The 15,385-nt window shown below is 38.3% G+C and overlaps 1 protein-coding gene across 1 annotated transcript in view; it reads right to left on the bottom strand.

Annotated features, from left to right (window-relative positions):
• CDC42BPA (CDC42 binding protein kinase alpha) overlaps positions 1–15,385 on the bottom strand; it is a 285,304-nt gene that overhangs the window by 220,002 nt on the left and 49,917 nt on the right. Inside the window, exon 2 of the mRNA XM_077779914.1 lies at positions 1,419–1,510. Within this exon, the coding sequence (XP_077636040.1) occupies positions 1,419–1,510 (92 nt within the window). The remainder of the gene's footprint in view (positions 1–1,418; positions 1,511–15,385) is intronic.

Genomic DNA, 15,385 nt, shown 5'->3' with positions numbered 1-15,385 from the left:
CAACTGACCATATACTCCAATTAAAAGACAAGAGATTATCAGACTGGATTAGAAAACAAAGGTGCCCGGCTGTTTCAGTCAGTAGAGCATGTGACAGTCTGATTTCCACTAAAGATATTAAATATATCATCGCAAACTGTGTCACTAGCAATCTCGAGGCCCAATGGTTTTACAAGTGAATTCCTCTAAGCATATAAGGAAGAAATAACAATCTTCCTGAGCTCAACCAGAGACCGGTAAAAGAGGGAACATGTCCCTCTTTTTATGAGGCCAGCACAATCAAAATACCAACATCTCATCAGGATTTTAAGTAGGAAAATTACAGGCCCATTTCTCTCAAAGATCCTAAGCACGTACATGCTCACATAGCAAACCAAGTGCAAGGAAACCCAAAGACGATAACACAAAGTTGGGCTTAGCTTAGAGGTGCAAGGTTAGTTCAATAGTTGAAAATAAACTGATGTAATTCAATCCATTAACAGAGTAAGAGAGAAAAGCCTTAAGTGTCTCAAAAGATGCTGATAAAACATCTTCTTAAAATCCAGCACAATTCATAACTGAAAAAGCAAAATTAGCTAGGTTGCTAGGTATGAAGTCAAACAAAATTCAATTATATTTCTAACTACTAGCAAAAAACAACCAGAAAATGAAATTTAACAATTCTAATTAAAACAGTAAAGAATGTTACATTCCTTCGTTGCTTGGCTGACTTAGTATTAAGGAGTCAATTGTCCTCAAATTGATGTCTAAAGAGATTTTTTGTTGTTTTCTTTAAGTGTATTCATTTATTTTGAGAGATGGGGGTAAGAGGGAGCACGAACAGGAGAGGGGCAGAGAGAGAGAGAATCCCAAGCAGGCTCCATGCTGTCAGCACTGAGCCCGACAGGAGGCTCTGTCTCATGAACCGCGAGATCATGACCGGAGCCAAAGTCCGGCGTCAGAGCTTAACCAACTGAGCCACTCAGGCGCTCCTACAAACTGATCTCTAGTTTCAGTGTAATTCTCACCAAAATTCAAGCACATATGTGGGTATGGATTTTTAAGAGTGATTCTGAAATTGAAATACCCATTGTAAAATTACATGAAAATCTAAAGGGTCAAGAACAGAGGAGGAGGGGACAGTGCTGGAGCACGTGCACTGCCAGATGGGGAGACTTTGTAAGCTACAGGAGAGACAGACATGCCATCGGAGGAGAGAGTCCAGAAGCATAGTCAACCTTATCGACCTACGAAGAAGAAAAATATCTTGGAAAAAAATTCCATGTAGAAATATTTCATTCCAACTCTAATATATTTTCTAATCAACTGTTTCAGTTACGACAGCAAGGAAATCATACTTCAGTTAAACTGCCTCACAGACTGTATAAAATCACTTCCAAACCATTCGGCAGAACTTTTATAAAAACTTGCTTTCTTACCTCTCCAAAAGCTCCTCGACCAATCACCTTCAATATCTCAAAGTCTTCTCTATGGAGTCGCATCTGTTTCACTTTAGAAGTAAATGGTTTGGCTGAAACGAAAGAGCAACATCGGTTACTTTCTTAATGAAATGTGATGCAAATTATATACACAGAATGGCATTTCTTAAACAATAAAAATTCAAATTATGATTAGGAATGAAGTCAAAGAGTTTCATAATCCCATCATACTATATTGAGAATAGATTTAATATCCATAAGAAAACAATTTCCTTTCTGTTTATATTTATTTTTGAGAGAGAGAGAAAGAGGTGAGCAGGAGAGGGGCAGAGAGAGGGAGACACAGAATCTGAAGCAGGCTCCAGGCTCTGAGCTGTCAGCACAGAGCCCGACTCAGGGCTTGAACCCATGAACCGTGACATCATGACCTGAGCTGAAGGCGGACGCTTAACCGAGTGAGCCACCCAGGTGCCCCAATTTCCTTTATTTCTTACATGTGAATTATATTTTTGTTGAGAATGTATTTTTAAGCACCTAATAACATATGAAATAATGCAAAGGAACAGGGATCTACAAATGAGACCAGTTTATTTTCATGTTAAATATTCTGCATATTCTAAATATTCTCAATGCTAGATACACATTTGAACAAAAATGTCCGAGAAGTAAAAGCAATTTTCATGGTACCCAAGGGAGTTTCAGCAATTCCCGTCAAGTAAATTCAGATTTCTTTCATACTCATTCATTTATTTATCCTTTTAACACACCCTTAGCAAGAGTACACACTACACAAAGCATGGTAGCAATCACTAGAGTCTGAACAAATAAGATTACAATATAGTACCTTCCCTCAAGAAGTTCTGAGCCCTTAGGACAGATAGTAGGCACACGGACAAAACTTAAGAATGTGATGAAACTTGTAATGGAGGTAAATATAAAGTGCTTCAGAACAGGTGAGGACGGAACACTAATACTTCACAGAGGAATTACCACAGGACCCGGACCTTGAGAACAAAGTACAATTCTGCTACTTTGCCTGGGTTTGCGGTGTAGACGTTCCAGGCACAGGGAGCAATATAAGCAAATGAAGAGAGAGGAAGGAAATGAACTTGAGGTGATTAGCACTAAAGAATCCATTGTCGTTACAGAATTTTGAGATGAAACGAAGAAATGCAAAGAAATCGGAGCTGGAAAGTGGAAATGTAAATGGCCTTGAATACCATACAAAGAATTTAAACATATTATTAATTAAGGGGATAAATTGACATTTTTTAAAAATTACAAAATCAATTGCCTGCTGCCTCTAAGAGAAATGTAGACTTGCTTCCTTTCCTCTCCTCATTTCCCTATTTATTCTCACACAAAAAAAGAGTAATGTGATTAAAAGGTCATTATATATGGATATTCGCCAATCAGTATGATGGACCACAGTAATAAAAGAAAGGATAAGAACCATATGGTTCTCTCAATAGATCCAAAAAAGCATTTGACAAAATACAGCATCCTTTCTTGATTAAAAACCATCAAGAAAGTAGCTTGAGAAGGAATGTACCTCAACATCATGAAGGCCACATACAAAGGGCCCACAGCTAATATCATCCTCAACAGGGAAAAACCGAGAGCTTTTTCCCGAAGGTCAGGAATATGACAGGAATGTCCACTCTCACCACTTGCTCAACATAGTACTGGAAGTCCTAGCCTCAGCCATCAGGCAACAAGAAGAAAGAAAAGGCATCCAAATCAACAGGGAAGAAGTCAAACTTTCACTCTTCACAGATGACATGATACTCCACATGGAAAGCCTGAAAGACTCCACCAAAACTCTAATGGAATAGACACATGAATTCAGCGAAGTCCCGGGATACATCAATGTACAGAAATCCGTTGCATGTCTACACATCAATAATGAAGCAGAAGAAAGAGAAATCAAGGAATCGATACCTTTTACAATTGCACCAAAAATCATAACATACCAGGAATAAACCTAATCAAAGAGGTAAAAATTAGATCTGTACTCTGAGAACTATAGAACACTTATGAAAGAAACTGAACATACAAAGAAATGGAAATGGAATACCATGTTCATGATTTGGAAGAACACTGTTAAAATGTCTATACAACCCAAAGCAATCTACACATTCAATACAGTCCCTATAAATAGAACACCAACATTTTTCACAGAGCTAGAACAAACAATTCTAAAATTTGTATGCAACCAGAAAAGTCCCCAAATAGAAAAGCAAAGTATGAGTCATCACAATTTCAGACATCAAGCTGTATTATAAAGCTATAGTCATCAAAACAGTATAGTTGTGGCAAAAAAAAAAAAAAAAAAAAAAGGACACATCGATCAATGGAAGAGAACAGACTGAAAAATGGACCACAACTATATGGTCCACTCATCTTCAACAAAGCAGTTAAGAATATCCACGGGAAAAAGGAAGTATTTTCAACAAATGGCGGTGGGAAAACAGGACAGCAACATGCAAACGAATGAAACTGGACCACTTTCTTATACCGCACATGAAAACAAATTCAACATGGATGAAAGACCTAAATGTGAAGCAGGAAACCACCAAAATCCTAGAGAACACAGGCAGCAACCTCTTTGACTTTGGCCACCGCAACTTCTTAACAGACCTGTCTCTGGAGGCATGGGAAACAAGAGCAAAAGTGAACTACTGGGACCTCATTGAGATACAAAGCATCTGCACAGCAAAGGAAACAATCAACAATATTAAAAGGCAACCTAAGGAATGGGAGAAGATATCTACAAATGACATATCTGGTAAATGGCTAGTATCCAAAATCTATAAAGAGCTTATTAGTTTGATAATTAATAATTACTATTAACTTAATAATCCAGTTAAGAAACAAGCAGAAGACATGAGACATTTCTCCAAAGACGACACAGAGATGGCTAACAGACACATGGAAAGATGCTCAATGTCGCTCATCATCAGGGAAATACAAATCAAAACCACGGTGAGTTACCACCTCACCCCGGTCAAAATGGCTAGAATTAACAACTCAGGAAACCACAGATGTTGGCGAGGATGTGGAGAAAGAGAAACCCTCTTGCACTGCTGGTGGGAATGCAAACCGGTGCAACCACTCTGGAAAACAGTGTGGAAGTTCCTCAAAAAGTTAAAGACCCAACTACCCGAAGACCCTGCAATTGCACTATTACGTATTTATCCAAAGGACACAAAACTACTGACTGAAAGGGGCACATGCACCCCAATGTTTACAGCAGCACTATCAACAACAGCCAAATTACGGAAAGAATCTAAATGTCCATCGACTGATGAATGGATAAAGAAAATGTGGTATACATGTGCACTGGAATATTACTCGGCCGTCAAAAAGAATGAAATCTTGCCATTTGCAATGATATAGATGGAACAAGAGTGTATTATGCTAAGTGAAATAAGTCGAAGAAAGAAAACTACCATATGACTTCACACATATGTGGAATTTAAGAAACAAACATAATGGGCGGAAAAATAACATAAAAACAAGAGAGGGAGGTAAACCATAAGAGACTCTTAACTAGAGAACAAATATAGAGTTGCTGGAGGGGAGGTGGGATGGGCTAAATGGGTGATGGGCACTGAGGAGGGCACTTGAGATGAACGCTGGGTACTATATGGAAGTGATGAATCACTAAATCCTACTTCTGAAATCAATTTTTAATGAGTGCCCCAAATTAAATCAAACGCACATCATCAAAACTGAACATTTCTGGGGCCCCTGGGTGGCTCAGTCTGAGTCTTGATTTCGGCTCAGGTCATGATCTCACGGTTTAGGAGGTAACATCCCACATCAGGCTCTGCGCTGTCAGTGCAGCATCTGCTTGGGATTCTCTCTCCCCTTCTCTCTGCCCCTTCCCTGCTCATGTCTCGCTCGCTCGCTCTCAAAATAACCAAATAAACATTTAAAAAGTATCAAAGTAAAACAATTGTGATAATTTAAAAAACAAGGTCATCATATATGGGTAGAGCTCTCTTCCCCTTCCTTCCATGGAGCAAGAGTCATATTTATTTGAGCATTAGGAAAGTGAAATAGAGCCCTTACAACCTGATCTGTTCTGAAGGTATCTGGTCCTACTAATTTAGAAAAGAAGGGTATTCCACACTGCATATCTCAGCCTAGTAGAGATTTCTGTGTCAATCTTTTAGACAACAAGGAAACAGATGGGCTCTGCATTTGGAATCCACACAGTGGAGAAGATGCCAGTCAAAGGAAGAACAATTTTGAATGAAGATATGGAGGCTCTCACCCTAGAAAGACAGGACACAAAACCACACTGCCAAGTCAAAGAACACCTTGATGAAATGACTAAGGCACCCCGGGTTTCAACAAACTGGACTGGACAAACTGTTGAGACTGTGGCCACTGTGTACCAGTCAGGGGCCCAAAAGGAAAGGGAAGTATATCACAAATGGAGGAAACGTTACCGACAAGCAAACTCTTTGCAAAGGTGGAGGAGGGGTGTAAGGGAACGGCAAGGAAGAGCAGTCATCTATCCACCTGTCGAGCAGTACGCTGACGCCAGTGTCCCTCCCTTTCCCAGCTTCTATACCAGCGTTTCAGAAATAGCTCGTAAGAGGGCAGGTACGGAACAGAGAAATTAAAGATGCGGAGCCAGACACTATGAGACCAGGGGAAGCCTAGTTGCCAGCGACAGCTAACACGCTGCATGGCAACCGACAACCTCACGCTTCGCAGTCCTTTAAATACATCTTCTACTTCCCTGGATGTCCGTCCCCGCCCCGCCCCGGCTCAAGACTTCCAAATAACCTGACCCCAAATAAAGTGTATGCTCTGTATCCTGGTCTCATTACTGACCCTAAATCCAAAACCAGCATTTCCTCACAGACCACCACAGTTATTTATAATCCAGTTCAGTTCTTCAAGGATAATTCCATGCACGCACCTCCTTCTGGGTACTTATCTAAACGGTCAAAAATGTAGGCCTTTCAAACCTCTGAAACGGTATTACAAAACAGGAAAAGAAACTATTTTTTTTTAACTAGAGTAAATGAAATACAATTTAGGGAAGCAAATGGCTGTTAAAATGATCTTTTAGCAAAGGTACAAAACAGTAGACAAACAATCAGCAATGCTAGTCTTCTGGGCAGTAGCACGTACCCTGAAAGCACCAAGCAGATGAATACTCTAAAATCACGTGTGATTAGGATGAAAGATGTTGTCCGTTGATCCAAGTTTTATGGGAACCTACAGCACTGAAAGAAATTTAAAAAACAATCCTAAGGGCGCCTAGGTGGCTCAGTCAGTTAAGCATCTGACTTCAGCTCAGTTCATGATCTTGCGGTTCGTGGGTTCGAGCCCCGCATCAGGCTCTGTGCTGACAGCTCAGAGCCTGGAGCCTGCTTAGGATTCTGTGTCTCCCTCTCTCTCTGTCCCTCCCCTGCTCGCTTTCTGTCTCTCTCTGTCTCAAAAATGAACATTTTTAAAAATACATTAAAATAAATAAGTAAAAAACAATCCTATCTACTCTTTACATCCTGGAACCTGCAAGTAAAAATCCTTGGACACTTCAAAACTATTCTATTTTTAAGCATTCAAAAATGAGTTAAGTCACAAACTTCTTTGGAAGGCTCACAGTTGTACTAATCATTTACTCAACTCACTCAACTAGTACCTTCTCCTACCGGCTGTATGTCAGCCACTTTGTAAGATGTTAGAGACACAAAAAATAAGCAGTCCCTGTCCTCAAGTAAACAAATTATGCAGTAGGTGTTACTTTTCCGTTTAAAATTTTCAGTGTGACTACACATGGCTAATAAACAGAAAATAATACTCACAAGAAATCACAGAAATGCAAATAAACATACTAGAAATATTCGATTACTTACCTACCAAATGGGCCAAAAACAAAAAACCTGAAACCACCAAGTGTCTGCGGGTATGTGAGTAACAGGGATTCTCATACGGAGCCGGTGAGGCTGTTAATTACAATCTCCGGGAAGATCTGGGTTTCTATTTCATTCTCTTAATTTGACCTATTACTTAAAAAGGTTTTAGAAGTTGAGTCATCTTTATATACCGTGAGACAAACCATACTTAGGTGTGATGTATTTAGTTAATAAACACACGGCATTGCTTTGCTTTGACTCTACTTAACATTTTGCATCTGTGCTCATAGATAATGTCAGTCTACAATGACTTTTTTCCTACACTGTCTTCATCTACTTTGGGACCCATGACAAATCAACCTCATTAAATAAGTTGAGTAGCTTTCTCTCCTTGTTTAGTCTCAAAACAAAATTCAGGTTGCTTAAAGAGCTCAAGGTGAAAACCAAAACTACAAAACTTTTAGAAGGCAAAAGCAGAAATTGATTATAAGGTCTGAAAAAAACGTGCTAGTGCAAACATCTTTTGATAACTGACTTCTTTCACATTATTGCCATTTTCATGTTTTTTATTTCTTCTGTGACAGCTGTGTTAATATTTTTCTACAAATTTATACACGTGCTGAAATTTTCAAATTTATTGGAATAAAGTGAAATAATATTCTTTTGTTTTAAAAATCTAGAAGACAGATAGGTTTGATCCCTTTTTAGGTGCTAATATTGTATATCTGGATCTATTTTCATTGTTTTTCCTTACCAACACAGCTGGAAGTTTGCACATTTTACAATTATTCTTCCAAGTACATAATATTTAGATGTGCTGGTCCTCTCTAAAATTCTGTGGAGTTTTTTCTTGTTTGAGTAGGTTCTCCCCCAAATTTATGCAAAATTTCGGAAAAAGTAGAGGCTAATATTAACCCTCCCCCTCCTACAAAAAAACTAAGGCATATTAGTAATTGGCAAAAGAGATATCGGGGGAAAGGCATTAGTAGAATAAAGATTAAAAAGAGCCATACACAGTGCTTAAAAAAAATGTTGAACTAACCAGGACACAATGATTCTAAACATGTATATACCAGTAACACAAGCTCAAGATAGGTAAAGCCAAACCAACAGATATAAAAGAAACAAACTCATCTTCCTGTATTTTACTATAACCCTCTCAGTAATTGTCAGTGCAAATGGACCATAAAAAAAAAACAAAACCAAAAACAAAGAAACTGAGCACCATGCCTGGAATGCACCAGGGATGAGTTGGAGAATATCATTTTGAAACACACACAAAGCTGCTACAAATTTTGATAACATGCCAAGACTTAAAACTACCTCCAAAGAATTTCAAAGTGTTGGGAACATAAAAACCAAATTACATGAGTATAGTGTAATTAGAAATCTATAACAGAGGGGCACCTGGGTGGTTCAGTCAGTTAAGTGACCAACTCTTGACGGCTCAGGTCTCTCTCTCTCTCTCTCTCTCTCTCTCTCTCTCTCTGCACCCCTCCCCCACTTGTGTTCGCTCTCAAAATAAATAAACATTAAAAAAATCACTAACACATGGAGGAGGGCACGTGTGGGGATGAGCACCGGGTGTTATATGGAAATCAACTTGACAATAAACTATTGGTAAAAAAAAAAAAAAATCACTAACAGAAATATTCCCAGGAAAAACCATAAACTCTGATATCCAAAAACAATTTTAAAGAAGAAATTAATAATTCAAAAATACTCAGGATTATATAGTAACAAAATACATCAAAAGTTCTATAACACAGTCTAAATCAGTATATACTGAGGGGTGGGGGAGCTCTCGACATTTACATTAGTAAAGAAGCTTAAAAATTAAAGTGTTAACCAGACAACATAAAATATTGTAGCAAAAGAATAAACTCACAGTAGAAGGAAACAAAAATGTAAGAAAGCAAAATAAAACTAATTTTAAAATAACCATTTAATAGGTAAGTTCAACAAGGCCAAAGAATGGTTCACTGAAAAAACTAATAAAAACAACAGAAAAGTCATTAGGAATGAGAAACTGGACAAAACTCCAGATGCTGCTGAGATTAAATGGGTAGTAAGAGAAGATCACTAAAAGCTTATGCCAATAAATCTAAAAATGTAAAAGTGAACAAATTCCTAGAATGAGTAACTGATTTTTTCAAAATTGAAAATATGAACTCTCCAATAAATAAGTTGACTCAGTGAGTAAAAATCTTCCACAAAGAAAAGACCAATCCTAAACAGTTTTACCCACAAGTTCAACTATACACATTAACAAAGAGGTAATTCCCACATTAAAACAAATTGTCCAAAAAATAAACCCAGAGGAAAAGCTATCATTTCATCCTAACCTCATGCCAAAAATACAGATAAGGTTGTTCATGAATACAGATGCAAAAAATCTTATCAAATTAAACTGATTAATCAAGCAATTTATAAATAGAATAGCATGACCTAGTTGAGTTTATCCCAAGTATGCAAGGTTGTTTGGGGTGCCTGGATGGCTCTGTAACAAAGCCTCTGACTTTGGCTCAGGTCATGATCTCATGGTTTGTGAGTTTGAGCCCCGCATCAGGCTCTGTGCTAACGCTCAGTCTGGAGCCTGCTTCAGATTCTGTGTCTCCCTCTCTCTCTGCCCTTCTGCTCACGCTCTGTCTGCCTCTCTCTCTCTCTCAAAAGTAAACATTAAAAAAAAAAAAGAAAAGAATGCAAGGTTGTTTTAATATTAGAAAACTGATTAACAGAATTCATGACATAAAGAGATTGAAGAAAATGTCAATATCTTAACAAATATATTTATATACAGACCCTGTTCAATAAAACTACACAACCTTCATGCTACTTTTAAAAACTACACTTTTAACAATGAGAAACAAAAGGAAACTTCCATGGTCTGATAACAGCGTCAACAGTGGCACTAGCAGAACACAAAACGTACCACTGTTAAAAGCATTCTCTTCACAACCCGGAGCACATAGGAAGGTCTTCTATTAAAACAATTGATATTATCAGCTCTAATTAGCATTTTAATAATGATACAAGTCAGTGCAGCAGGAAAAGTAACAAACCTAAGAAAAGGAAGAAAGCAAGCTGTTACGAGGTGAGGCACTGATGAGGTGATTATCTGCGGAGAAAACCCCACAAGCAGACCAAAACCACACTGAGCTATCACCTCACACCAGGCTGAATGGCTAGTATCGCCGACAAGATGGGGCACCTGCGGGGCTCAGTCAGTTCAGTGTGTCCAACTCTTGATTTTGGCTCAGGTCATGATCCCACAGTTGTGAGATCGAGCCCCACATGGGGCTCTGAGCTGGGTGTGGCGCATACTTGAGATTCTCTCTTTCCCTCTCCCTCTGCCCCTCCCCTGATCACGCTTTCTTTCTCTCTCTGAAGAAAAAAAATTACATATATATATATATATATTCTCATCTGCTGATGAGAATGCAAACTAGGACAACAACGATGGAAAATATGGAGGTTCCTCAAAATATTAAAAATAGAATACATGATCCAATAATTCCATTACTATTTATCCACAGAAAATGAAACCACTAATTCAAAAAGATATGTAACGTTTCCTGTGGCATTATTTACAATAGCCAAGCTATGGAAGCAAGTCGGCCGTAAGTGACTGATTACACAGCCATAAAAAAGGGTGAGATCTTGCCATCTGGGACAACACGGATGGATAGAGGGCATTACGCCAAGTGAAGTAAGTGGGACTGAGAAAGCCGAATCTAAAAACAAAAACAAAACAAATGAATCAGACCTGGAAATACAGAGAACAAACTGATGATTGCCAGCGGGGAGGGGGTGGGAGCTGGTGAAAGTGGAAATACAGGCCCTCAGTTATGGCATCACTAAGTCACGGGAATAAAAGGCACAGCGTGGCAAATGCAGTCAGTGACGTTGTAATGGCGTCGTGTGGGGTCAGACGGCAGCAACACAAACAAGTAGAGTTACTACGCTGAACACCTAAGACTAACATAACACTGCGTGTCAACTATATTCCAGATGTGTTTGAGATGTATTAAAATGCATCTTCCATAAAAATTTGCTTCAAGTTGAAATGATCCATAATATTTTAAAGTGAGTCCTCTACATGCAAATAAATTATTTCAAATACATTACCCTCCACCAAACAAAACTCAGACTCCTAATGACAGAGAACAAACCAATGGTTGCCAGGGGGGGTGGGTGGGAGGATGGGCAAATTAGGTGAAGGAGATTAAGAGTATAAACTTCCAGTGATAAAACAAAAAAGTCATGGAGATGAAAGGTATAGCACGGAGAGAAAATTAAAAGCCCACAAAAACATCAACACACATCATGATTGCAATGATTGAGTCAAGCAAGTTGATAGACATAAATAACTTGCAAAAGTCAATTTCACTCCTACATAACAAAAAAGATTTTGGAAAATCATCTGGAAACATATTTATGATGGGACTATTGAAAGTACCTATCAATAAATCTATCAAAAGATGTATCTGCCCTTAATATACGCCAAAGGTTTACTGAAAGATGTTAAAGACCCAAATAAAAAGTACTTGGATAGGAAGGCATTGGTTCATTAAAACGTCAATTCTCCACCACACATATCTGCAATTTGATGTAATTAAAATGAAAATCCCAACCAAGATTTTCATGAACTTGACAATTCTAAAATTTATAAGGACCTGCCTCAGATTCTGTGTCTCCCTCTTTCTGCCCCTCCTCTGCTCACGTGTTCGCATGTGCTCGCTCTCTTTCTTTCAAAAATAAACATTAAAAAAATATTTTTTAAGGGGCGCCTAGGTGGCTCAGTCGGTTGAGTGTCCGACTTCAGCTCAGGTCATGATCTCACAGTTTGTGGGTTTGAGCCCCACATTGGGCTCTGTGCTGACAGCTCAGAGCCTGGAGCCTGCTTGGGATTCTGTGTCTCCCTCTCTCTCTCTGCCCCTCCCCTGGTCACACTCCATTTCTCTCTCTCTCTCTCTCAAAAATAAATGAACATTTAAAAATTAAAATTTACAAGGATGAACAAAAAAACCTAAATAATCAAGACACTTTTGACAAAAAATTTTAAAGAAACAGAAAAACAAAAAAGACTTGCACTATTAAAAAAAAAAACTGTGGTAATTAAAATAGTATGTGTGCCAAGAAGATGGACACATTGACCAAACAAACAGCCCAGAAGCAACGCACACACGTATGGACATGATTTTTAATAGTACTGGCAGAATACAATGGTGGGAAAAGAATGGACTATTTTAACGCATGACTTTGGGACAATGGTCATTTTCGGGAAAGGAGTGCAACTGGAATAGTATGTCATGTCACATGATACACAAAGTCATACCAGGTTGTTGAAAGACAACATACAGGACTCTATGACTTTGGGTTAGAGGAGAACTTTTAAATCAAAATAAGAATAATTTACTTTAAAAAGAATAAACTTGCTGTGTAAAATTAAGACTTTTTTTTCATCAGAAGGCACCCTAAAAGCAAGACACTAACCAGGAGTAATTAGCTGTGACACATATAACTGAAAATGGATTGGTATTCGGAATACACACTGATCTCCTACCAATCCATTTAAAAGAAACAAACCAACTAAAAACTTGTGTATTTCAGAGAAGAAAACACAATGGCCCACACCTATCAAAAGATAGACAGCTCATTAGTAATCAAACAAATGTACCTAAAACCACAATGACCATTTCACACATCTGGCAAAAATTAAAGTTAATAACACCAAGTGATGGAAGGAATACGGTCTTGTCTACTGTTAGTGGGAATGTAAATGAATACAACCACTTTATTTAAGTTTCCCATTTAACTATTTCAACTGAAAATGTGTATATCCTGCTATCCAGAGATTCCTTCTTAGATATATATCACCTAAAGAAATTTTTGCATATGGGAACTAAAAGACAGTACTATTCAGCATTATCCATAATAATGAAAACCTGGAAACAAATGTCCATCAACATGAAGATAAATAAACTGTGGTTCATTCATGCAATCAAGTAATGTAAGTACGTGAAAATAAACCGTAGCTGTTTTAAGTGTGAAAAATTAACAGAAGGAAATCTCACTAAAGTGGATTCTGGATGCAGAAGGGGAGGCTGGAGTGGGAGCTGTATCACTCAATGTCAATTACAGGAAGAACTGTCAATTACAGAAGAGAAACCATTTACAAGAAAGAATCCTGAATTCCAGCGCCAACAGGGAAAGACAAGCCAGCACAGCATCTCTCCTACAAGAAACGGTCATGCCTGCAGCTCAGCCGGTGAGAATCCAACACCCTGAACAGTTGCTTTTCTCCAAACAGGCCTTGGTTCAAAACAACTCCCTCCCAATTTCCTCCTCCTTATCTATAAAATAATGTTCCTCTCCTCTCTTTGTTGGACTTGCCTATAGTTTGCATATCCTGAAATGCAATTCTCTATTATTCCTGAATAAAACCATTTTTGCTAGCAAAATAACGGTTTTATGCTTAAGGCTAGCATAAGCAATGCAGATAAATCTCAAAAACACACTGCTTAGGAAAGAAGTCACCGAAAACATACAGTATGATTTCTTTTAAACTTCAAAAACAGGCAAAAAGAAATAACATTCTACAGGAACTTATAAAAGTGATAAATCTATAAAGAAAAGCAAGAAATTTCATGGTGGTGATTTATCCTGCGGGGGGGGAAACACATAGACACACAGGGGTGTTTCTAAGATCCTGTTCATATCGCATTTCTTAAGCTAGATCAAAGGACAGAGAAGGGAACATCTTATTTTCATCTCTGAACTGTGCAGAAAAGTTTGATAAACTCTTTTATATATATATGTGTGCACAGGAAAAGTTTTAATAAAAAAATTTAAAATTTGTATGTGAATAAAATACTCATTTTAATGAAAATGGTTACCTCAAAAATTGAGTTGTTTGGCCAGAATTTTTTCACAACTTGATATTCTTTCCAACCTGAGAAACTATGATGTTTTTCATTAAACCTAGTGATATACCTTTAAGTTTAGTGATCGAGTTTGGTGAAAACAATTGGTCGTGAAAAAATGAACTGTGAACTTTAGGAACAAAATAAATCATTACTAGTCATTATTCGTCCAAAAAAGAGTTCTCTGAAGACGTTCCTGAGAAGAGTAAACAACTAGTTGATGGGGCGCCTGGGTGGCTTAGTGGGTTAGGTGTCCNCCCTCCACCCCCCAAAAAAAAAAAAAAAAAAAAAAAAAAAAAAAAAAAAAAACAACTGGTTGATTATAGGCCCTTACACCTACTGCACACATGAGGAAGCAACTTGATCCCTCACGTAAAACAATCATCTTACCGATGATTACTTAGTTCAGAGGCATGTTCTATTCACACTGTACCAAGGAGCACAGCTCAAGGGCATCTCACTCTTCTGCTTGTCCTCATGAGCCTCCCTCACCACAATATATACCTGTGGGTCTCGCACACTTCCTTCTGATTGCAACTCATCTTACCTACGACACTATAGACTCAGATCTGTTCACCTTTAACAAAGACTGAAACAAGCCAAAGGATGTAACTGACACGGATCCCATTAAACGTTCACATATATGATCACCTGATTTTGACAAAGTTGCCAAGACCATTCACAGAGGACAGGAGAGCCTTCTCAACAAATGGTGCTCAGAAAACTAGATGTCCATATACATAAAAGGGAACATGGATCGTAATTACTTTTTTTTTTAATGTTTTATTTATGGCAGGGGGGGGCAGCATGAGCAGGGGAGGGTCAGAGAGAGAGGGAGACACAGAATCCGAAGCAGGCTCCAGGCTCTGAGCTGTCAGCACAGAGCCCGACGCAGGGCTTGAACCCACGAGCCGTGAGATCATGACCTGAGCTGACAGCGGACGCTTAACCGAGTGAGCCACCCAGGCGCCCTGGATCATAATTACTTTTAATGAACTTGAAATGCATCAAAGACCTAAACGTATACGCTAAAACTATAAAACTCTTTGAAGGAAACATAGGGAGAAACTTTTGTGATTTTTTTTTAGACAGGACGCAAAATGATTTTTTGGGTAGGACACAAACGGTGCAGTCAGTAAAAGAAAAAATACAGGTAGAT

The sequence above is a fragment of the Crocuta crocuta genome, unplaced genomic scaffold (genome assembly GCF_008692635.1).
Source record: "Crocuta crocuta isolate KB4526 unplaced genomic scaffold, BGI_CrCroc_1.0 scaffold322, whole genome shotgun sequence".
Taxonomy (NCBI): Eukaryota; Metazoa; Chordata; class Mammalia; order Carnivora; family Hyaenidae; genus Crocuta; species Crocuta crocuta.
Note: the sequence above shows the minus strand (reverse complement) of the source record. Positions and strands in the feature narration are given on the sequence as shown.